Genomic DNA, 23,944 nt, shown 5'->3' with positions numbered 1-23,944 from the left:
CAGGTCAGGTGCCACAATGGGCTGGTCCAACAGGGGCTGAGCTGGGATGGTCTCAGCCATGTTTCCCTCAACCATGGGGGGGGGCATGGGTGTCCCTGATTGGTCCTCCACACATGGGGGTCTACGGGCACCCTGCAAATCCTGGCCACGTCCCCTACCGCGCCCACCACATCCACCTTTTGAAGGTCGGCCACCTTTGCCTCCCTTACCGCTTGGTCGCCTCCCAACCATGGAACTGATGTTTTTGTGCGTATGGGAGGAGCAGTAAACTATTGTCCTGGGCAATTGGGGGTCAAAGGAGTAGGGTAGTAGATGGAATTCGTACTCTAGTGCTCTAACAAGGCTGTCTGTGACCCATGGGGGAAGATGACGGGTCACACAACGCACAGGCAGCCCAAAAACAAAAATAAACATGCACGCAACCCCTCGTAGACCACGTGCATGGAGAAATGAACCCGCACTACGCTGTGGCACCCAGAAACACAAAAATAATCGTACGCGTAATACACGCAGCCTACAATGACCTCTGAAGGGGTACGCGACGCACGGGGCAAGCACAGTTGCTAAGTACATCACCGTCTGCCTGGAAAAAGAACGTGAAAAATACGTGCATGTGCACGTTGGCAACACCCCCGCCAAAAGAAGAATTGTACGCTGTCTGAGGAGACAGGACAAAAGGAGAAGTGAACACTGTTTGAGGAAACAGGCCCAAAAAAAGTAGAAAAATGAAAGCTGTCAGAGGTAACAGGGAGTACGAACTTGAAACGTTGTGAAGTAATCGCGTGTGAACCGACAAGAAGTACAGAATCCACCCACTCGCTCTCCACAAAAAGCACGTACAAGGAAATGGCGTCCTACACATACCTTTTAAACCGGCCCACACGTACACGTCACTTACGCGTGTACGCACCCTTTCCTCCAATTACACGCGCTGACACTCAGACGTGCAGCTTTTCCACGTGTGCTCTGTCATCACGTGCTATGAGGGAAACACCCGCACGCGTCACATCACAGACGGGCTTACACGCTAAGGGCCTTTGGTCCAATGAAATCGCGTACGTGCGCTGACGCACTTACGTCCTAAGGGCCTTTCCTCAAATTACACGCTGACGTGCAAGATTTTCACGTGCCAAATCACTCTGTATCAAGCTGGCCACGTGTTCACACACAGAAGACCACGCTCCTGGCCAGAAGGCCGAATTACTGCCCCCCAGAGCCCCGAGCACGCTCCCACCTGCCATCTGCTGCTGCCTGATTGCCTGCTGCCCACGTGCCCTGCCATTTGCTGCCTGCACGTCAGCCAGGGGTGCTGTTGCTGTGACCACCCCTGCTGGAACCGAAGACTCCCGACTGGGATTCCATCGCTCCACAGCCCAGCCCCAGGACCCAGTTGCCCACCCACTCCTGCCTCTGGGGTTGCCATGTCGGGCACACCACCATCTGAGACCACTGGCAACCACCAGCCAGAGAGGCAGAGGCCCACCAGCTTCACTGCCACTGAAGTTGGTGTCCTGGTGGAGCAAGTCCTGGGGCAGTATGATGCCCTCTTCGGAAGGTCACGCGCCGACAAGGAAGGACGGACCAGGATCTGGACGGACATTAACGTGAAGGGGGTGGCAGTCCGCGAATTCCATCATGTCAACAAGCGCTGGGGGGACTTCAGGTCCAGGACCCTCAACAAGGCCCGGCGCCTCTTGAAGGCAGCGGATGCTAAGGGGCACCAGGGCCACCTGTCGGAAGACCAAATGAGGGTCCTGGAACGCGTATGCCCAGCGCTCCACGTCCAGGTCCTTGAGAGGCAGACCCGTCTGGAGTCGAGCGGTAAGTGTACATGCATACTGATTGGAAGCTGTGCATGTGGTGGTGTGCCAGTAGTGTGCACGATGCACATGTGGTTTTGTAGGGCCATGAATGGATGTGTGTACAGGGCCGTGAGGCTGACACATGCGAGTCCTTTCATGTGTGAGACACATGGATGGTGTATTTGTGGGTAAGCATGCAGGCCAAATGCAGATGTGTGAGCACACATGTTTGAATGACTGTGTAGGTCAGTTGTCAAGGTTGTGGTGTCACACATGGATGTTGGTTCCGGCTGCATGTATCTTCACTGTGTACATGTGCATGTATGTGTATCTGACAAGTGTGCAACTGTCATGCAACATGGATGCATGTGAGACTGATATGTAGAAGACTGATTGCCAGATGTGACATGGATGCCGATCTCATCACTGCGACACTTGGTGGAGGTGTACACATGCATGTAAGTGTGGTGGCGTGTGTGTATGTCTAGTGCACTCCCTGTGTCTCATGTGATGTCTGGCTCACCTTTGCCTGCTCATGCTGTTGTATGTGTATGGATGGTGCTGGCTGTTGCGATATGGCTGTGGAATAGCTCATGTGTGTGATTTGAAATGACATGTGTGTTGGGGATTGTGATGCCATGTCTGAAGTTTGACAATGACACTTGTGTGCAACTGTCATGTGTGTATGAGTCCATTGTACCGTGCCCTGATGCCTGTGTCCTATCTCTTCCTGTCTGCAGCGTCGAATGATGAAGAGGGGGAGAGGGTGCTGTGGAGCACAGCGGCAGGGATCGCACTGCCAGCCGGAGACGCAAGGCCCGGCTCCCCTCCCAGGTTGTCATCTCTTCGGGGAGTGAGGAGTCCGGTGCTGCGTCCCAGGTCGCAGCTGCCGAGGGGAGGTCCAAGAGGCGGAGGTTGGAGTTGGACTCCTCGGCAGCCGAAGGGGCAGCTGAGACCCCACAGGGCCCGACGGAGGAAGATGGTACGGAGTCATCCAGGTTGGTGGGGGGGTTTGGTGGAGGAGGAGGCCGTGCAAGGGACAGAGACGGGGTCTGGAGGTGGGGATTCCACTGGTGCTAGTGGTGCAGTGCAGGGGCAGGGACAGGAGGCAGCACAGGCCGCCGCGGAGGTGCCTGTGTGTAATCCTGTCCCCGATCCTGTGACTGCATGATCTTGCACCAGCAGGGATACCTACGTCCAGACCCGTTCTCAGGGAGGGGATTGGTTTACACCAACTGGCCTTCCTCTCCCTGCGGATGTGGCTATCCGGCACTGGGTTGAGCCTGTCCTGGGTGGGGTGGTGTTGCGTCAACGTGCCATGCGAGCTGACCTGCAGTCTTTTCATGAGGAGACTGCACCTCTTCTCGCATGGCTCGTTGACCGCGTTGACCCACTGGGACAGCTCACCAGGGCCGGATTCCTCTGTTTTCTGGACCTTGTTCCGACCCCCTCCTCAACCGAATCCCCTATGCGCCAGTTGTCCTCCGTGCCATCTTCCCACCCATGGTGCCCTGTGGAGCTGCCTCTGACCCTGCGGCCAGGCTGGTGGAGGACACATCCCTGCCACAGTCGGGAGTCGGACGTCCAGCGGGGGTGGCCACCTCAACAACTGCACCCCAGCTGGAGGAGGATGTGCAGGCAGCAGGAGCCAAGGCACAGGCAGCGGCACAGCAGCAGCAGCAACAAGGTGGAAGCCATAATGGCTCAGGGCCTTCATCATCGGAGGGGCAGGCATCGGCCATAGGGCAGGTGGACCCTGGACGGGAAGTGTCTTCCGTGTGGCAGCGGTTGGGTCATGCGATAGATGCGGAGTGGCAGCGGGCGGAAGAGGCATGGCTCACGATGGTCAGGGCGGAGAACTCCATGCGTAGGGCCCTGAGGCAGGCCGAGTGCCTCGAGGCAATTCGCAGGGACCTGGAGATCCAGATGTCATCGTCCCTGCCAACCCTCGGGGCCATGGAAGAGGACTGCCTCCGGAACATCGAGCAGGAGTTCGATGATGCCCTGGCCCGGGACATCAACAAGTGAGCCGTTGGACTTGCCCGCTGCCCTTGTAAATAGTTAGTTAGTTAGTGTTAGGTTTCCTTTTGTTTTTTCTTTATTTTGGACCGCTTGGACAATGCACCACATTTTTGTATATAGTTTTTTTATAAGGTAGTAGTTTTTGGTAGGTTTCATTTCTTAAGTTGGGCTCATGGACCCTGGATTCTTCAATTGTACATAGTTCTACATTGGATTCATCTTTTTTAATATTTTTTTTGTGTTCGCCATGGAGCAATGGTTTTTACTTTTTATTTTCCCTTGGATTTGATTTTTTGAACTGTGACTTTGGACAACATTTCTTTTTGGATTTCTTTTGCTTATGTTTTCTTGATTTTCATTATTTATCGGACATGGACCATTTCTTTTGTTATTCCCATTGTTGTGTGTTTAATTTGATTTACGTTCATGTTATCTTTAATATATATTTTTATATACTTCCATTTGTGGTATTATCTCATTGGTTTCATGCATGTCATGATATGGGTTTTGACATTCACTTGCACCCATTGTGTGTGTGTGACGGACATGTGTTCATTTACATACTTGCCATTGGGGTTGTATCATGTAATTGGCATTTCTATGTGGGTGGATGCAACACTTGGGTGGGTCTTTGGCATGTGGAGGCTGGCCATAAGTGCCAGGGATCTAGATTGTGGTGACGTGTTGGCTGGGGGACATGTGTCGGGGCTTGCTGGCAGGTGCCCTGCACTGCTGGGGGATGGGGGTGCAAGGGGACATGAGTGGGGGCCTGCTGGCAGGTGTCCTGCACTGCTGGGGGGTGGGGGTGCAAGGGGACATGAGTGGGGGCCTGCTGGCAGGTGCCCCGTACTGCTCGGGGGTTTGGGTGCAAGGGGACATGAGTGGGGGCCTGCTGGCAGGTGCCCTACACTGCTGGGGGGTGGGGGTGCAAGGGGACATGAGTGGGACATGAGTTGGGGCCTGCTGGCAGGTGCCCTGCACTGCTGGGGGGTGGGGGTGCAAGGGGAAATGAGTGGGACATGAGTGGGGGCCGGCTGGCAGGTGCACCGCACTGCTGGGGGTGGGGGTGCAAGGGGACATGAGTGGGGGCCTGCTGGCAGGTGCCCTGCACTGCTGGGGGGTGCAAGGGGACATGAGTGGGAAATGAGTGGGGCCTGCTGGCAGGTGCCCTGCACTGCTGGGGGGTGGGGGTGCAAGGGGACATGAGTGGGAAATGAGTGGGGGCCTGCTGGCAGGTGCCCTGCATTGCTGGGGGATGGGGGTGCAAGGGAACATGAGTGGGACACGAGTGGGGGCCTGCTGGCAGGTGCCCTGCACTGCTTGGGGGGTGGGGGTGCAAGGGGACATGAGTGGGGGCATGCTGGCAGGTGCCCTGCACTGCTGGGGATTGGGGGTGCTGGGGGACATGAGTGGGGCCTGCTGGCAGGTGCCCTGCACTGCTTGGGGGGTGGGGGTGCAAGGGGACATGAGTGGGGGCCTGCTGGCAGGTGCCCTGCACTGCTAGGGGGTGGGGGTGCAAGGGGACATGAGTGGGACATGAGTGGGGGTCTGCTGGCAGGTGCCCTTCACTGCTTGGAGGTGGGGGTGCAAGGGGACATGAGTGGGACATGAGTGGGGGCCTGCTGGCAGGTGCCCTGCACTGCTGGGGTGTGGGAGTGCAAGGGGACATGAGTGGGGGAATGCTGGCAGGTGCCCCTCAGTGCTGGGGGGTGGGGGTGCAAGGGGACATGAGTGGGACGTGAGTGGGGGCCTGCTGTCAGGTGCCCCTGACTGCTGGGGGATGGGGGTGCTGGGGGACATGAGTGGAGGCCTGCTGGCAGGTGCCCTCCACTGCTTGGGGGGTGGTGGTGCAAGGGGACATGAGTGGGACATGAGTGGGGGACTGCTGGCAGGTGCACTGCACTGCTGGGGGGTGGGGTTCAAGGGGGTAATGCGTTGGTGATCACTAGTGCAAGGTGACATGTGGCTTGGCTGGGGGGCATGCCCATGGTGGATGGGCTGCCTGCGGGACATGACCAGGGGTGCAGGGTAGTCCCCTGTGGTGTGGGCTGCCTGCAGGGGCCGTGGAGGGTGTAGAGGGAACACCTGGGAGGACCCACAATGGCAATTCACGTGTAGGACTCCCCTGCACCCCCTAAATATACGTACCCCACTTGCACAGGGCCTATCGCGTGTGAAACTTCACGCGCACCCCAGTAATACACGTACCTTGCTGAAATCACGTGTGGAACTTCCCGCGCACACCAGAAATACATGTACCCTGCTGAAATTGCGTGTTAAACTTCCCTGCACCCCAGAAATACACGTACCCTGCTGGAATCGCGTGTGGAACTTCCTGCGCACCCCAGTAATACACGTACCCTGCGAAATCGTCTGTTAAACGTCCTGCACCCCAGAAATACACGTACCCTGCTGAAATCGCGTGTGGAACTTCCTGCGCACCCCAGTAATACACGTACCCTGCTGAAATTGCGTCTTAAACTTCCCCGTACCACAGAAATACACGTACCCTGCTGAAATCGCGTTTGGAACTTCCCCCAGTAATACATGTTCCCCGCTCAGCGTTGCTGTTTGGCAGCCCTGCATACTGGTCCAGGGTTAGCGCAGCCCTTTGCGCTGAATTGGGAATTTTGATGGCTTTTCCTTGCGCGAGGGCGTTCTTGGGGGCGTAACTGGCGCTGCTGCAGGGTCGCTGCGCCACTCTGCGCCACGGCTGGTTTTGGAGGCTAAAATCCATGAATACGCTGTGCGCGGATATCGATTTTAGCGCACGCAGCTGCCGCAGACATTCACACGCGCACACTGTGCGCCAGCCGCGTGTGCCACTTTTGTGCGAAATTCTATGAATTACCCTGAAGATCTCTAGCGACGTCACATAGAGTTTCCTCACTTTATTTATCACACTCCCACCTCCCACAACTACCTTTAGGTCATTTGGTGGCTTTGAGGCTCGAACACAAGACCGAGACGTGAGGTGTCTTCTCGCGTGACTCTTGTACATTATTCTTGAGTGAGTTGACACATGTCTGGTTTCGATTGTATTGTGAAAGTGGCATGTGTGTGTGTGGCCTGCTGCGAAATAAAGCAGAAGTAAAATATCAAATCCTCTTCTTTCCAGGAAAATGCTAAAAAATACCAGCAAACCCAAAGAGGAGAAACCGACGGAGAAAGGTTTCCAGCACATTATTCCCCCAAGAGCAGAGACCCCCAAGCTCCTGCAGGCAGCACTTGCCGCCACCCAAAAGATGGGCCTGAAAGGAACATTCGCGAAAATTCGGCGGAAGATGAAAGTAAAGAAAGCAGTCCAGGTGAGGGGGAATAAGAATGAGGAAAGAGCACATACCTTCAGCAAATTAAGAATAATGAACCGTATCTGAGGGTACCCAGTGATTTTACCAAACATGTTTTTCAATGGATTATTTTACCAAAACAAATCCATCGAAAAAATATCGAATTTGTTTTTATATATGTTTTTATATATAAATATGTGGGTAAGGGGTTAAAGCGGGTGGAGAGGAGTTTAGGATGCGGTTAAAAACATAGGGAAACGTCGGGTTTAGGGGGGAGATCCACATTTTTTAAAAAATCAGTATTTTTCGATGGATTATTTTCAGTTAAAAATCCATGGGAAAATAAGTTTTTGGTAAAATCACAGGGAATGAATGACATGTTTTCAGGCTGCTCATCTCTCTGAGGCACATAGTGTAGAAAAAATGCACTGCATGGGAAGCCGGGCAGATACACTCCATACCTATAGAATTTCATTAGCCTGCGGCCCACTGCTGCACGCTTGCGAAGTGCACACAGTACCTGCATAACGACCAGCGCATAACGATTATGCCCATGTTCTTATGTAAATGTACATAGAAATGAGCAGACATGGTATGTGTGTGCGCGCTGCAGACCTGTCTGACAAAGGTACTGGCCAACACACTGCACATGTCATGGTGCAATAGTTTTCTAATGTGTGCCCGTATTTTTAAAAATAGGGCAAACTTTGCCCTAATGCTAATACCATGAAATGTTGCCCTTGCACCAGGCAACGGTTTCTGTAATCTGGCCCCTGGTTTGTGTCCAGAGTGCAACTGTGCTCAGTTTTTATAAGTTCCTCTTCCTCACTTCCACTAAAACATGTTCATTGTTCTGGCAAAAGCTCATAGGAGCACCTGTGAACCTACTGGAGAAATACAGTGACCCCGTGTTTGCCCCTTCAGAAAGCGTTGGTTTTATGAATGTTGAAAAGGGACTTTCTGGATGCATGGATCTCTGACCCGCTGCCCGTCCCCCTTCCACCTAGAGTGGTTCCTAGCTCAGGGTCAACGCGCTCGCCTTGGAAACAAGACGACATGGCGCATCACAAGTTTGATCCCGGATCCGCGCTTAGAAACCTCCTGCTATTAACCACGCTATAAATAACCAATTACAAGTTCCCATTTATACCCTCCAGGAAACACCCCTGGAACCTACGTCCCTCCAACCATGCTCCCATAAACTCCACCCCGGCACCCCTCTGTAATTATATGTGGGACTCCCCGGGTCCATTGCCACTGCCCCCACCACCACCTGCCCGCCTCTGTACTCCTCGAGCCTTCTGATCCCAGCCCTCCCCACATAACATCCCTCCCCTTTCGATTTGTGGATTGACCAATGGATGCTTCGCGCTGGTTACGTGCACAACGTTAATTTCGCAATCCAGGAAGTACATTGGCAAAAACATCTTTGTTTCTGATTAACCTCGATTCCGTTTTGAAAAGGTACAAAAGCTGGGAAATGCCCCACGCTTGTGAATATGCTTCAGACCCACTTAACAAATCTAGTTGTGAAAGCATTAAACATGTGGTAAGGTTTCTTTTTTATAGCCGAAATTACGATAATTAATTATTATTTTAATATCTGACATTTCAAATCAAGTTCTCCATTTTAACATATATGTACTAATCCAGTTTGTTTTTCCACCCAGGCCACTTGGGTTTCTAGTTGCGCACTGTGATACTCTATCCATTTGGATTTGGATTTAGTGTAATTTATTGAATTACCTATGAACGCCGAAAATAAACCTTCATTTCCTTTGTCAAGATGACCAGAGGTTTACTACAGATTATATCTTGCAAGATAAATCAGACAGCATCCTGGCATTAACACGTTCCCTCCCAACTAACCCCCTCTGCTCTCCAGGAGAGATGCTTTTGTGCGCTTCAGCCATTTGACCCCATAACTCCGAAAAGCACTTACCACGCCTTCTGGTATCTTGTTCCCTCCTTACCTAAAAAAAATATAAAATTGCCCTGGGGATTAGTATTTCATTTATGTCCATGACACTATTGGGCCAGCTGCCTAATCATTTCTGGGTGAACATGGTGTCCTTGAACCACCTCCACCGCTATCCTCCTGAGGCGACGGGATTTCTGGCCTCTGCCCATGTCGGATGTAGGAAAAGGACCTCATTGTGTCAACTGGTTCTGCCCTGTTGAATCCATTGGCATGAGACAGTAACCTGGGACAAGCTGAAAGTCTACACTCTAATACGGGTGTGCCACTCATTATAGTGGCTACCAGCATTGCCTGGTGCCGTATAAATCGGAGAACCCTACCAAAGCGTCAACAGGGATTTAAAGGAAAATACCAAACACTAGCGGCAGGAGGTGATTCTTATGGCAGGTGTAAGAAATATTAAGCTGAGAAAAATGTTTTGCCCCAGTACCACTTGTTTTCTTTGGTCAAAGACGTTCCTCCTAAACCCGGCCCCTCCAGTTTTCTCGATCCCTCTCATCTCCCGCATTTTTATTTATGCCATCATTATTGTTTATTAGTTCACTTATATGGCTATTTTTCGTTATGCTGGGATTCTGTGACCATCCACAGACCCCCCCTTTTGTGCTTCATGTACAACTACAATAGCAAATTAATACTAGTATCACGTTTTCTTGATTTTACAGACGAGTAGTATTTCCTAGACGAATGGTCATAACGTTTCACCCTTTAATCATTTCTCTAAAGATACAATGTAAGCACTTAATTAATATAGCATTTCCATCAAACTTCTAATAGGCCATTTAGTTCCCGCTGAAGCAGACTTCTCTTCCAATCACTTTCATGTAAGACAAAGGAGGAATATGAATCTGCGGTTTCCTGGAGAGCGCTGTATTAATTAATGTGGTATTCTTCTTATTGCAACATCATGGACAGCAGGAAACCAGACCTGCCACTAAGAAGAACACCGTTTATATATACAGTGGGGGTGATGTAGAGTTGCTTAGATACTTCCCTATTAATAGCACATATGATATCACTAGGGTGGCATTAAGTAGCTTTGCAGTGCGCTACCTCAAAATAAATATTCTGCTCATTAAACACTACTTCTAACACCTGTAAGGTTTTCTGAATCTCAGAAACTTTTCTGACTTCCGGTATCAACTTCTCTAGCTCCTCAAACCGCCTGGGTGCCACCTTAAGCCAGCCATTCAAGAATTCTATTTGAACATGCACAGACCATTGTTCTACTGCCGGCAAATAGACATTGAACAGTCGAGCTTTGGTCTGAATAATAAAATGCAAATCTGTAGTTGGCATGGAAACTAACTTGACACCCTCATCTACACGCAACAACAGCCTACCTGTCAGAGACCCTCCAGTACCTTCCCCATCCCAACATATTCTTTTACCTGGTAAGACACTACACCACTGCACTATATAACCTGATGAAAAATAAACAATGAAAGGTGAAATGTCCCTGCAAGTCCCAGGGAAACCATTTGTATTGGTTCTTGGAGTTTAAAACATGCACACCTTTTAACGTTCTCAAAACCTCTATTAAAAGAAAATATCCTCTCTTGGTTTTGTGTGTGTGTTGATTTTATGAAAGGCAAATGCCATCCGTCATGTGCAATTTGGGTTGTTATGCAAAGCCAATTTAATGAAATGTGCATATTTTACCTTCATATGCTAATTTCTGGCGACGTCACATCCCATTGCGTTTGTTGAGGAGTCTCCCCACTTTAATTTTTAGGATTTGACCCCTGCCATCAACAGGAGACTATTACATTTTGATGGAAGGAAAGTGTCATCACAAACTGCCACAATGAGAGCTGGGAAGAAATAAAGGGTTGCACATGTTAGGCATTGCTTCACACTGGTAGCCATTTGCATCTTGACAACAGTATTATGCAGCTCGTTATCCATAATGATTCAGAAAAACTAAATGTGCCATGCTTTTGGGGAGTGCTTGTCTGTTGACTCAACTCACTTTGGCATGTCATCGCCTTTCTCTCTTTTTTTTGTACAGCCATCAACCTCAAGTCCAGTACCCCCAGGATCCCCAGTTCACCGGCGCTCTCCAGGACCTCCTCAAAAACCAGAGGACGACGATGGTGCAGACATCATCTCTGAGTCCGCAGATAACTCTGTCTTCATCCGCATGAGCCCGAGCTCGAGGGGTGACGAGCAGATTCTGTCGGTTGTGGTGACCCCCAAGGAAGAGGAGAAGAAATAAAGAGAAAGCGCTGGGCAGGTGAGAGTAGTGAACGTTGTACGCCACAGGGCTGCCCCAGGATGCCCAGAAGACTCGCGGAGAGTCCGGATGGGTCAGGCCCTTGGATGGGTTGGGACACAGCTTTTCCGCTGCTGCTAGGAGTGCAGGAAAGATTCCATTCCAGAGAAGCAGACTTCAAGAACTTCACTGCCAAGGATGAAGTGCAAGAGCTAAAAGGAAAGCGCTGTAGCAGCCAGGGGAGAACATCAAGTGCATGCACTAGGCTTTAGCCATAGGCTGTAGCAGTCCACATGGCAGCAAGTAGAGACTCAAGGGCCACTGAAATGTGTCTCAGGGTTACAGGCCTCTGTCCCATTGCTTGACACACAGCCTGATTTCTCAGGGGCTTGAGGTGCCGGAGATGAAGCTTTGCAGTTTGTATAGAAAAAAGCTCAATAAAAGATCCAATACATGTGGCCTGTGGTGTCATTAGTCACAATAATTTTTCTCTACATAACAGCTTGTGCCAGGTTCTGAAGATTGTGCTTGGCTACCACCAGTGAATCGTGGGCATCTCCTTGGACCTGCACACAAAAGGTTGTCGAGGTTTCTTGATTGTATTGAACTTACTGAGAGAAAACAGCCTCTTTCTCATGGGTGAACAACATGTATGGCAAAACAGTGATACTAACTTACAGGTAAGATTTTGGGAAGAAGAGACCAAGCGGGGGAGTTTCACAGAACCACATACATTTGACAGTTTCTTCCACACTTAGAGAGGATTCCAGAATGTCCATCATGTGTACAACACCCATCACTAGAGCCCCTCCTCTGTACTAAATATGCCACATATTTTCAGTGAATCAAAGTACGTGCTAAATAGGGTCCCGCATTTAAAATCTTTCCCAAAACAACCAGATCCTATATGTGCATGAGTACAGATTGTGATGTCAACATGTTACAAAACTTAAGGTGAAAGAGGCATCAAAGCAGACTGTCTTCTTCTGTTTAAACCAGGGTCTGCACAAGAGGTGCACTAACATCTGGGGACAGCCAGGCCTTCCTGACTTGGAAAATAGATATTTGTTCAACTCTGCTCATTTAGCATAAAGATAATCTCCGATGGTACAGGTGATAGCATTATCTTACATATATTAAGTGAGCTAATTATTATGAACATTATGAAAATAGTAGCAGAACAAACCTATAATCAGATTGAGGGCGAATGTCATCATTTATTTATTTATTTATTTATTGTTTGCTTGTTAGACGGTTAAACTGAGATTGAAGAACAAAGAAATGACCACGTGGTTATCATGCCGCAATTCTTCCGAGAATATGACTCATATTTCTACTCTGACACAGCAGAATATCCAAGCATAAGCATCTTGCCGATACAGGCACCCCAACCAGGAGAAAGCATAACCTATTAAAGCACAGCCACAAAATCATATCATTTTGGGAAGCTATTGCTACACCCAAAATACTGTATTGTACCAAAGTCAGGATTAAGACTTAACCCTCCTGAAGAACTGTCATTATTTATAGACGGAGAAACAAGTGTCGAGGGCGAATTTTTGTTGTTAGATATTGTGCCATAATGCGGAAACTTATATCAATTACGGACATTTAACAATGATGAAAGTTACGAATTGAAACAATTCAAAGAAAAAATAAAACCAAAGTTTGGCGCAAAAATACGGATCTCCAATCTGACTTTTTCTTTGTTAGGCGGTTATACAATAAGAATATACTGTTTCAAAGCGCCCACAGGGCAAGGAATGAGGGTGGGTGGTAAATACATTACAACACACTATTAAGAGCAGCGGGGGAAAAGGGAGAGGGACGAACCTACCATTCCTTGTGAGTATTCAGAACGTGCAAGTGCAGAAGGGAAGAGGAGGTAAGTGCTGGGGAGACCGAGCTCGTGGGTGAGCCATGGACGAAGTGCTAGGAATGTACAGTGCTACGGGGCCGGAGGCGCGGGTGGCGTAAGTGCGGGTCTCCAGAGCGGAGGGTGTGCAGAAACAAAGTGCTGTGCATAAACAGGAGCTGGGAAGAATTGGTGTGGGAGGTCAAGGTCCTGAGGAGGCATAAGGGCCAGAGCGCCAATTCAGCAACTATGGGATTAGCAGTGGGGAGAAGGAGCAGGAAAAGAGGAAAGTCTTCAGCAGCTTCTGGAATTTGAGAAGATCCTGCTCAAGGCGCAGGGAGAGGGGGAGGATATTCCAAAGGAGGGAGCCTGCAGAGGAAAGTAAGCGACCCCCTGCCCTCTGTTTAGCAAAACATTTTACACATAAAGAGTTGGTGCCAGAGTAGCGGAGTGGTCTAGAGGGAGAGTATTTAGTGAGATAAAGTTGAAGATAGTGTAGTTCCTTGGCCCAGACAGCCTTGTGGATGATGCAGAGGGTTTTGAATGTAATCCGTGCAGCAACCAGGAGCCAGTGAAGACTCTTTAGTGCAGGAGATGCGGTCCCTGGGCTTAAGGCCAAGGATAAGTCTTGCTGCCCTATTCTGGATACGCTGAAGGGGTCGCAGAGAGGAAGAAGGAAGATTCAGGAGGAGGCTGTTATATTAGTGAAGTCTAGACAGAACCAGGGCTTGAGTCACATCGAGCCTCTGAGGGAAAGTGAGAAAATGTAGAATTCCTTTGAGAAGGAAGAGCTGACAGTTGGACTTCTTGGCAATGTCCTGTGTGTGAGGGAGGAAGGAGAGAGAGGAGTCGAAGGTGCATGAATTAAATGCATAAATTGCAAGGATGGGACGTCTTATGTTTATACATCCATGTGGGGTGCTAGCGAGCCTGCAGCTAGATGGTCGCCTTTATTTAGGGCTCTCAACATCCCATGGCTATTCAATGGAATTCTCCATCCTGCAATTAACCAAAAACAGGCCGACACAGTGGAAAACATTGTGGGTGAGACAGAGAAGAAGGACATTGGATTGAGCGGTGGCGGCGCTACCCTCATAACAGTCATCGCAGACAGAGGCCTATAAACGGAGGAGGAAGTGCATCTCCAGAATAGGGCAGCAAGTGAACATTGCAATGAGGCAGGCAGAGGCGGACCGGTGAATAAGGAAGGAGGGAGCAGCGTGTAAATCCGGTTTCGAAAATGAGCGGAGGATAAGGCAATGGGCTGCAACTGCATGGAAGATATTTTAGGTCTCGGAGCCGAGGTGTATGGCACTAAGAGGACAGGGGTACAGCAGGCTGCCCGCGGCAGGGAGAGCACCTGGGACGGAAGCTAATTAGTGATGGAAAATAACGTCTTGTCAGTGATGTTTCAGGCATCCAGGAGAGTAACCGGGTTGATCCCCACCCTACTCTAAGAGAGCAAGCATTAATGAGGGGGAGGAGGGATGGCCACTCGTATTGAAATAACAGGTAGCGCCAGGATTGCTTCTTTGATCAGTGGAGGTAGGTGTGGGTGTAGGATGTGCTGGCTGGAACACATAAACATACAAAACTAAAATAGAGAGCACACTGACGGGTTTTATAAAATAACTCTGCCACCATATTGCAAAAACAATTGTGACTAGTTGATTAACCAAGGTGTTTAAGTGCCTGTTTCTGCCACCTCCCCCCCAAAAAAAACATGGGTAAACCAGATAAGGGCCAAGCCGAGATCACCTCCACGGGCCCATAGAAAACCTGGAGATATTGAATCTGGAAACTGTGGAATGCAAGCAGATAATCAGAGCCCACAACATGATACTACAGAATGGAAAATGGAAAATGAAGGTCTGAGCATATGAGAAATGGTTTCAGATTTAAAAACTGGGAGGAACAGCAAACTGGACAACTTAACCTGCAAAGTTGAATTTCTGTAAGCATGGCTAGATGGCAACCAGGATCCAAGAAGTAGAAAATAGAGTCTCCCAGGTCGAGGATTCGTCCAAGAATGTGAAAAGAGAGATCACATGAATGGCAAAAGTTTGCCAACTAATGGAAGCTAAAAATGAGGATCTGCAAGGATGCTCCAGACGTAATAATCTACGTATACTTGGGGTATCAGAAATCAGTCCCATTGGTAATATGGAGAAATTTGTAGAAGCTCTGACGTGTGTGATTCTGGACAGGCCAAAACATGTTTGGGGATGCTTGTGGTCTCGTGCAGAACGGTTGTGACCTGCCAGTTCAGGCTGGACTGCCCCTTTTGGGGTGGGACCAAGCCTGATTTGCATATGATCTTTGCCCTTCTGTAATGGCTTGGCAGGCGAAGAACCATGGTCTGGAGGGTTGCCCAGACCAATACGATTCAGTCTAAACCTTCCAGCCATCCCCTCTTTGCTTTTTCTGTGGTTATGGACAGATCACAGCTTTCGTCAATATTTAAAGTGGAAAGAGCCCATAGATCTCCTTTGGTGAAGCCAATAGCGGGGAGACTGCCTCGTCCCATCATTGCAATGATCCTTAACTATCTTTGGGGACCAACCCCCGCCTCCCCCCACCCAAAATAAAAATAATTGTATGAGTTTTTTCAGCAGAATTCCTTCTAAGTAAATAACTTCGAATTAATTTCTGTTGGTAAGATTACATAGAACCCAGATATCTAGGGAGGAACAAATGAGCTAGAAAATATAGAGAAGGTCAAAGACTGTGAAGCACATCAGCCTGGCTCCTCAAATCTAATCAACAAGGCACTATTATTTCAAAGTTAATGGATGTGGAGGGTAATTCTTACTATGACAACGTGACTATGGAGAACATTTTGGTTAAATTCTATTTGAAACTTTACACATCTCAGGTTGCAGATGATCAACAACAAACAGGAGATCTGTTGAACATAGAGGACTTATTTATGTTACATGAAGAACAGAGAGAGGCCCGTAATGAACCCATATCAATAGAAGAAACAAAAAATGCAATTGGTCAATTTCAAGGAAGAAAGACACTGGGCACCAACATCCCACCCATAGAATTTTAAGTATTTGGCTAAATAATGATACCATATCTCTTTAAAGTGTAACAAGAAGCTCTAAATATGTGCACATTGCCAGGAACCACGAGAAAAGCTATAACTGCTTTATTATTGAGGCCAGATAAAGACCCAACCCATTGTTCCTCTTATAGGCCTATTTCGCTTATAAATATAAACAGTCAGATTCGAGCCAGAATCCTGGCAAATCGTCTTCTCAAGTGATGGGGTCACGCGTACCACCAGATCAGGTAGGGTTTATTCCAGGCTGATGAACATCTCACAGTATCAAACGATAATTTGGCCTATTACATCTACTGAAACTAGAAATTCCAACAATAGCTGTACTATTAGATGCAAAGAAGGTCTTCAATTCTTGTATTTGCAGTATGAAATAGAATGGGGTTTGGATCCACGTTCCTAAAGATGATCAAATTACTATAAACTAACCCGACTACAAACATTCCGGTAAATGGTAATTTGAACAATTGCGGTAGCAGAGGGTTAGCTGACAGGGGTGCCCCCTGTCCCTTCTGTTATTTGCTTTAGACACAGATCTCTTAGCTGCTCTTCTAAGAGACGGCCACATGCACAGCGGGTTGAATTCTATACGCAGAAAACATGTAACCATTAAGAATATTTACATTCAATAATGCTTGACATTGAATGTTTTAGACATTGCTCAGGACTACGGATACATGCATCAGTGGTGTTTCCCCTTTGCTAGGCAGTAGTGGAATTTGAAAAAAATATGGGTTCCTTTGGCAATGAAATACAGTAAAATAGCTTGTTACCAAGATATTATCTATGAATTCAACTAATACATGACTACATTGTCACGGGAATCTTAAATACAAGCAGGTAAAGCCTATTTCTACTGGACTCAGTATATAAGACTCAACACCAATTTGCACATGACCTAATTGAGCATTTCTATGTTTCTCTCCCCCTCTTGCCCTCTTTCACTCACTTACTGGCTTATGTTAACCAATTGTGCTACCTCACTTGGGCACGGATATTAGTATGTTATGTCAACCTAATAAATTGCATAAACACTGTGAATTCTAAGGTCTGAATTGCTTGGCACACACATTTGGTTAATCATTTGTACATTTGGAATACTAATCAATATGCACGTGATTTTTATATTTTCCGTATGACTATGGTTGTTTTAGCCTTGTAAAAGACCTTCAAAGGTCAAAAAACGTGTCAGTAATAACTCAAGATTAAAATGATTCATAATCATCAATGTCATTTGTATTTTATAATTGGCTCAATTTGAGTTTGCATATGTAAGAAGCCTATTTGTATTCACAGGGACTTTGGTCAAACATTACACAGCTGTTCACCTTCACACTACATATACTACAGTGATACAAGGCATAGCCACTAAACCTGTGGCGCACGCAGCAGGGTATATTTTCATATGGCACTGCACGGAAGCAAGTAAGTTTATATGCCTAGCTATTCCTAATACTGATCAATTTGGTACATAGCATCCCAGCCCAGACTGCATATACAAATAGAGCTATAGTGGCGCCAGCTCTGCTTAAAGCCATAATGTTTGAAGAAATGACACAAAGGGATCACCATTGTGGCAAGTACTCATAGATGATTAATAAAGAATTGCAGTGGTTTGGCAACTCCAAACTCTCTTCGGAGATGGTAGTTCACTTACTACGCATGCTCACAAAGTGGCTTACCTCGTGAGTCAATTGCCCACATGGAAAATAAAGTGCGCTCGAAAGGCAACCAGTTCCGCACTTAGAGAAAAATAATTAGAGGGAACATTGGAGGTAAGTGTAAAGGCCCACTCCCCGTCTTATACGTGCAATACAAGGATATATGACACACCCCAATGGGGAATGAGACTAAGAGAACAGGCTGCGAGCGTTAGTTTTCTTTTATGTAAAATTGGCATCCAGAGAACTCTGCTGCCCGAGAGCGCTCTGGTGAACAATACACTTGCAATTGACATGAATGTTACAACAGTTCATCATGATTGGACACAGGACCTCAAGGTGTAGGTGTCTATAGGCGCTGTTCCTCCGTGGTTGGCTGCTTGGTTGGCGGGAGGGTGAGCGTCACGAGGTCCATCTGTCTGTGTCCAGGCGGGGTGAGGGTCAGGTCGCGGTGAGGCAGGGCGGGCCCTAACTAAGCTAACGTGAAATACTACCTTCAGACATGCACTAAATAATGGTCACTACAGCTCCTTTGAGAATATCATCATACATCTATAAATTGTACACACATAATCACAGCATTATTCATTGGGACTTAGTTGGCGTGCCGGGGTTAGGGTCTTGGTCAGAAAGATAACATTGACTGTTGGGTGGGTCACGGCGCATCAAAAGAGGCTCTAAGAAATTCTGACATTTGTTAGTTCTAGGGTGCAATATACTGTGACAGAGGTTTGGTGTTAGTTGGGGGCACACTGGGGTGGGGTTCACAGCAGGGTCACACGTCTGGTACATCAAGAGAATACCTTCCAGGGACACAGGGTTATAGTGGCAGTAATTTTCCAACAGCAGGGGTAAGAGGGCACGGGCAGGTTTTGTGAAGATGGATGAGCTACAAGTCATGTTTCAGGCCAGTTCACACACAGGGCAGTGATCTCAGAGGAAGAGTGACATTTTACATTGGTGTATTTTTTTCAATTATCTCCGGCTCAACCGTGAGAATGGAGCTTCGAAGCTTTCAGAAACAGCGAGAAAAGGTGGGGGCTATGAGTGCGCTGTGCGCGGTGCTGCAGTGGGGAGAGGAGCCTTTCTGTATTATCGCAGTGAGGCCTAGTCCAAAGATGGAGTTGAGGGTACACAAAATGGATGCCAAGTGTCTCTCACAACAACCCCACCTATGCTAATGTTAGCATAAGGGCAATGGAGGCGTCCCCAACCATTGGTCGAGCAAGTGATCCACATCGTGCTGAATGCATGAGGGGGCCTAAACAACCGCTCACTCCCACACATTCCCCCCTTTCGTTACATCTAAAGTAACAAAATACTTTTTATTATTATTCTCATTCCGATAATACTCTGCTACCGCTACCGCTTCATCCCATGCAGGTGTACCCTTTATTGGCATCCAAGCCCTACATACACTTCCCAGGCTGTGCCCGCTTCTTGCATATTCATCAGGTGTGCATGTCATACATATTCATCCATCCCCATCCAGGACCACCCACAGTTCCCTGTACCATTGCAGCTCCTGTGGTTCCTTAATTGTTGTGTGATATAGATTATCTACCCTATCCCCATTTTGGCGGTAGACAGCTGTCATGCGGTACTTTGGTGTGTTTTGTTCTCCAGTCTGTATTTGTGCATCTATCATGGTTGCTACCGTTGTCTGTTTGCCCATTGTAACAATCATCATTGTTGAATTAGGCATGGATTTTGCACAGCATCGGGTACCTAGTTGGCACACACAAAAAAATTGTAAAATAAAAACGATGACTGGAAAATAAATGTTCATCATGATGCTGAACTAGGACGGTATCCAATTGAACATGTTGTCGTACCAGTTGCTTGGCTCTATTCCTCCTTCTTTCAGCATTCTCTCCCCCAGGCTGTGTACTGCCGAGATGATGTGGGAGAGGGTCGCATTATCTGCGTCTTCAGAAGGTATGAATGTACAGCATGCGCTCCCGATTTTTTGGCAAACACTGCCGTCCATTGCTGTGAGAAGGTCTAGGGCGTACCGGTTCTACATTGTCATTAGGCGCAAGGCGCGAAGTTCTACCTTGATCACGTTGAATCCCTCTTTAGTGTCGTTGGCCAGTTGGATCAGTTCCCAGCGCCCTATTTGTAGCCATTTGGTGTTTGTTCGCGCCTGAAGTCCTGGCGTTAGGAGGGAGGCAAAGAATGTTTCTGCTGAATTGAACAATTTATATTTTGCAGGAATTTCAGCGAGAAGGTTGGTTAATTCGCTGGAGATATAGTTTGACAACCTTCTTTTGCGGGGCACTCTCTCTTGCAGCTCATTTTCGGACAGAATGTCGTATGTGGAAGGCTTTGTGGTTGCTGGGTGGAGCGCTGCCGAATGCCCTGCTGCTGATATGCCAGCCGAATGCCCTGCTGCCGATATGCCAGCCAAACCTCTCCCCACTTGGATATTACTTTCTGGAATCACCATTAGCGGTGAATGCAGGGTGGCCAGGACCACCCACACTTCCCTGTACCATTGCAGCTCCTGTGGTTCCTTAATTGTTGTGTGATATAGATTATCTACCCTATCCCCATTTTGGCGGTAGACAGCTGTCATGCGGTACTTTGGTGTGTTTTGTTCTCCAGTCTGTATTTGTGCATCTATCATGGTTGCTACCGTTGTCTGTTTGCCCATTGTAACAATCATCATTGTTGAATTAGGCATAGATTTTGCACAGCATCGGGTACCTAGTTGGCACACACAAAAAAATTGTAAAATAAAAACGATGACTGGAAAATAAATGTTCATCATGATGCTGAACCAGGACGGTATCCAATTGAACATGTTGTCGAACCAGTTGCTTGGCTCTATTCCTCCTTCTTTCAGCATTCTCTCCCCCAGGCTGTGTACTGCCGAGATGATGTGGGAGAGGGTCGCATTATCTGCGTCTTCAGAAGGTATGAATGTACAGCATGTGCTCCCGATTTTTTGGCAAACACTGCCGTCCATTGCTGTGAGAAGGTCTAGGGCGTACCGGTTCTGCATTGTCATTAGGCGCAAGGTGCGAAGTTCTACCTTGATCACGTTGAATCCCTCTTTAGTGTCGTTGGCCAGTTGGATCAGTTCCCAGCGCCCTATTTGTAGCCATTTGGTGTTTGTTCGCGCCTGAAGTCCTGGCGTTAGGAGGGAGGCAAAGAATGTTTCTGCTGAATTGAACAATTTATATTTTGCAGGAATTTCAGCGAGAAGGTTGGTTAATTCGCTGGAGATATAGTTTGACAACCTTCTTTTGCGGGGCACTCTCTCTTGCAGCTCATTTTCGGACAGAATGTCGTATGTGGAAGGCTTTGTGGTTGCTGGGTGGAGCGCTGCCGAATGCCCTGCTGCCGATATGCCAGCCGAATGCCCTGCTGCCGATATGCCAGCCAAACCTCTCCCCACTTGGATGTTACTTTCTGGAATCACCATTAGCGGTGAATGCAGGGTGGCCAGGGCGCAGGTACCCTTCCATGATGCCGGTAGGCTTGTTTGCCACACACCCAATACATGTCCATGAGCGCTGCTGTACCTTTTTTCATATCTGGGATGATGATTGTTTTGTTGCATCGTTTGTTGGAACTCATCTGCACCTTCCCTTCCCCGTGAAAACAATGATCATGCGGAATTTTCTTCTGAGTTTTGATAGGTTTCTCGAGAGCAATAATCCATGTGGGTTTTGCAATGCGCTGGGACCAGATGGGAGCACATGTTTCTTTGACCCATTGAACATTTTCTTCAGTTAGTCCTCTTAGTGCCGCAGCTTTGCACTCGATCGTCTCGTTATGTCACTTATTGTCTGTAAATCTTGTTCCTTTGATGACAAAAAAATGGTTCTTTGATGCAAATCACTCCTTGCCGCTTGCTCGTGCAAGTTTTCTCTTTCTGCGGCATTTGTATTGTAACTGTATGTGACTGGAAGGTGCTCCGAATTCTACATAATACGAGATGAATTAAACATTGGGCATCTGACAAGGGCACTTCTTGAGGTACAAGTATTTTAGGTGTGCCTGATGCGTGCGGTATGAGAGAGCAAACATAGCAGCTCTCGTTCGTGGCTTGTTTTGCTGTTGCACTCATGTCTGAGTACCATTTGTTTGACTGATCTGGGTGGCAGGGGTCTTCTATTTCATCTAATCCCAGGCCATGGTAAACATCATATCTTTCCCTCCCGTCCCCTTCCCTGTTGTTTATCATCTTCACTCTCAGGTAATTTATGGGAAAGACATTTGGCCATTTTGTGTCATTGGGTTCACTAGCAGCTTGCCTGGCCTTTGGTTCTGGGGTCTCTTGTTTGTTTGTTTGTTTGTTTATTTATATGGTAATGCGTGCCAAACCCTTAGGTAGCCGGGCGCAACAGTATACATGTTGTGTCTTGACTGTCGTGTAGAACGAGGATACCTCCGTCCACAAGTGCCGCACAGAGAGACTACGAATGTCACTCTCTGTACAGCCCTTGAGGCTACAGGTGGGAGATGATCTTCCAGAGCCACGGACTTCTGGGAACCCCTGGGCCACCTGCACATAAACACTGGTTAAGTAACTAGCCACAACAATATTCACAAACCAAACAACAAGAAAGGAATGGTCTTACCAATGGCTGATAGATGCGGTTCAGTTGAACCTAGTGAGGGGTTCCGAGACACACCAGTGCCTCGCCTCCGATGCAGGATGTTCCTCCCAAGAGGGGAGGTGAAGTCCCCGAAGGCACTGGGCCCCACCTGTTGATGGAGTCCACCAAAAAGTCCAGGAAAAGTAAAACCAAGACGAGTATCAGAATGGAAGACCAAATGCAGTCCGTGATTCGTAACCAGAGTTCCAATATCCAAGAGCCAGGACACAGGGCAATCCAAAAGCAGCCCGTGAAACAATCCAAGGTCGAATTCCAAGTGAGCCAAACCAAAAATGAACGTAACACCAAGCAGTAGTCACGAGAACAGCTGTGAAGCACTGAACACTTGTATCCGAGCGTTTAAATAGCGGCGCTACGTTTGTCCTCCGGTCACGTGGTCCGCGCCCGCATCACGTGATCGTGTTGTTGTTACACGTAAGCGGGAGGCATTGGCTACGTGATGCGGAAGTAGGAAACGAGGCTGATCCCGCAGCCGCCACGGAATACGCCAATGGAGCGGGCGTCCGCGGCGGTGGGCTGGCTGTTGGCGCTGCCGCTCTGGAACAAGGGAGGAAGGCAGCGGTGGGTCCCGGATCCGAGCCTGCGGATGGGGCATAGTGGAGGTATGGGGTCTGGGGCTTTGGGGGGTGACATCGGGAACAACGGGAACCCCTAGGGACGTGACAGAGCCCCCACCCAAAGGCCCACGACCCCGTGGGCACAAAGGATTGTCCCTATGGAAACGCTCCACCAAGCACGGAGCACAAACATCCACAGCAGGAACCCAGGACCTCTCCTCGGGCCCAAACCCAGACCAGTCCACCAGCTAATGAAGGCGACCCCCACAAAAGCGCAAACCCAGGATACCAGAGACCTCGAATACATCAGGGGAAGACAAGGACACTGGAGCCACTGGCGCCCGAAGCCGAGTCGGACCAGGGAAAGGTTTGAGGAGGGAGACATGAAAGACCGGGTGAATCTGCCAGGCCTTTGGGAGCGCAAGCCAGAAGGCCACAGGGTTGATGACCTGAGTGATTACATAAGGACCCACAAAGCAAGGGAGGAGCTTACGGCTTCCCGCCAGCCACAAGTGTCGGGTGGACAACCAGACACGAGAACCCACCGTATACGACGGGGCCACCACCCGTCTCCTATCCGCCTGAGCCTTCATGGATGCCTGAGCCTCGAGTAGATGAGTCGTGGTCTGGGCATGGATGGAGGACAGGTCCCTAGCACAAGCGGCGGCAGAAGGGGTGACCGAGGAGGGCATGGCGAGGAAGGGCAGAATCCGGGGATGCTGACCATACAAGAGCTAGAACGGGGAGAACCCAGCGGAAGAATGTTCTGCATTGTTATGGGCGAACTCAGCAATGTGGATAACTCTTAGCCAGGAAGTCTGTTGCTGCAGGGTCAGGCACCGCAATAACTGTTCCAAGGTCTG

The 23,944-nt window shown here is 48.6% G+C and overlaps 1 protein-coding gene across 6 annotated transcripts in view; it reads left to right on the top strand.

Moving 5' to 3' along the window:
• The window catches only part of CNGB1 (cyclic nucleotide gated channel subunit beta 1), a 1,007,057-nt gene extending 995,289 nt beyond the window's left edge, over positions 1 to 11,768 (top strand). For all 6 annotated transcript variants that reach the window (XM_069654372.1, XM_069654395.1, XM_069654388.1 and 3 more), the window contains 2 exons: positions 6,943 to 7,132; positions 11,107 to 11,768. In XM_069654372.1, coding sequence (XP_069510473.1) covers positions 6,943 to 7,132; positions 11,107 to 11,313 — 397 coding nt within the window. In that variant the 3' untranslated portion in view covers positions 11,314 to 11,768. The remainder of the gene's footprint in view (positions 1 to 6,942; positions 7,133 to 11,106) is intronic.
• Positions 11,769 to 23,944: the final 12,176 nt, after the last annotated feature.

This window comes from Ambystoma mexicanum, chromosome 1p (assembly GCF_040938575.1).
Source record: "Ambystoma mexicanum isolate Mex_15411 chromosome 1p, UKY_AmexF1_1, whole genome shotgun sequence".
Taxonomy (NCBI): domain Eukaryota; kingdom Metazoa; phylum Chordata; class Amphibia; order Caudata; family Ambystomatidae; genus Ambystoma; species Ambystoma mexicanum.
This window is presented reverse-complemented; position numbering and strand designations above follow the sequence as displayed.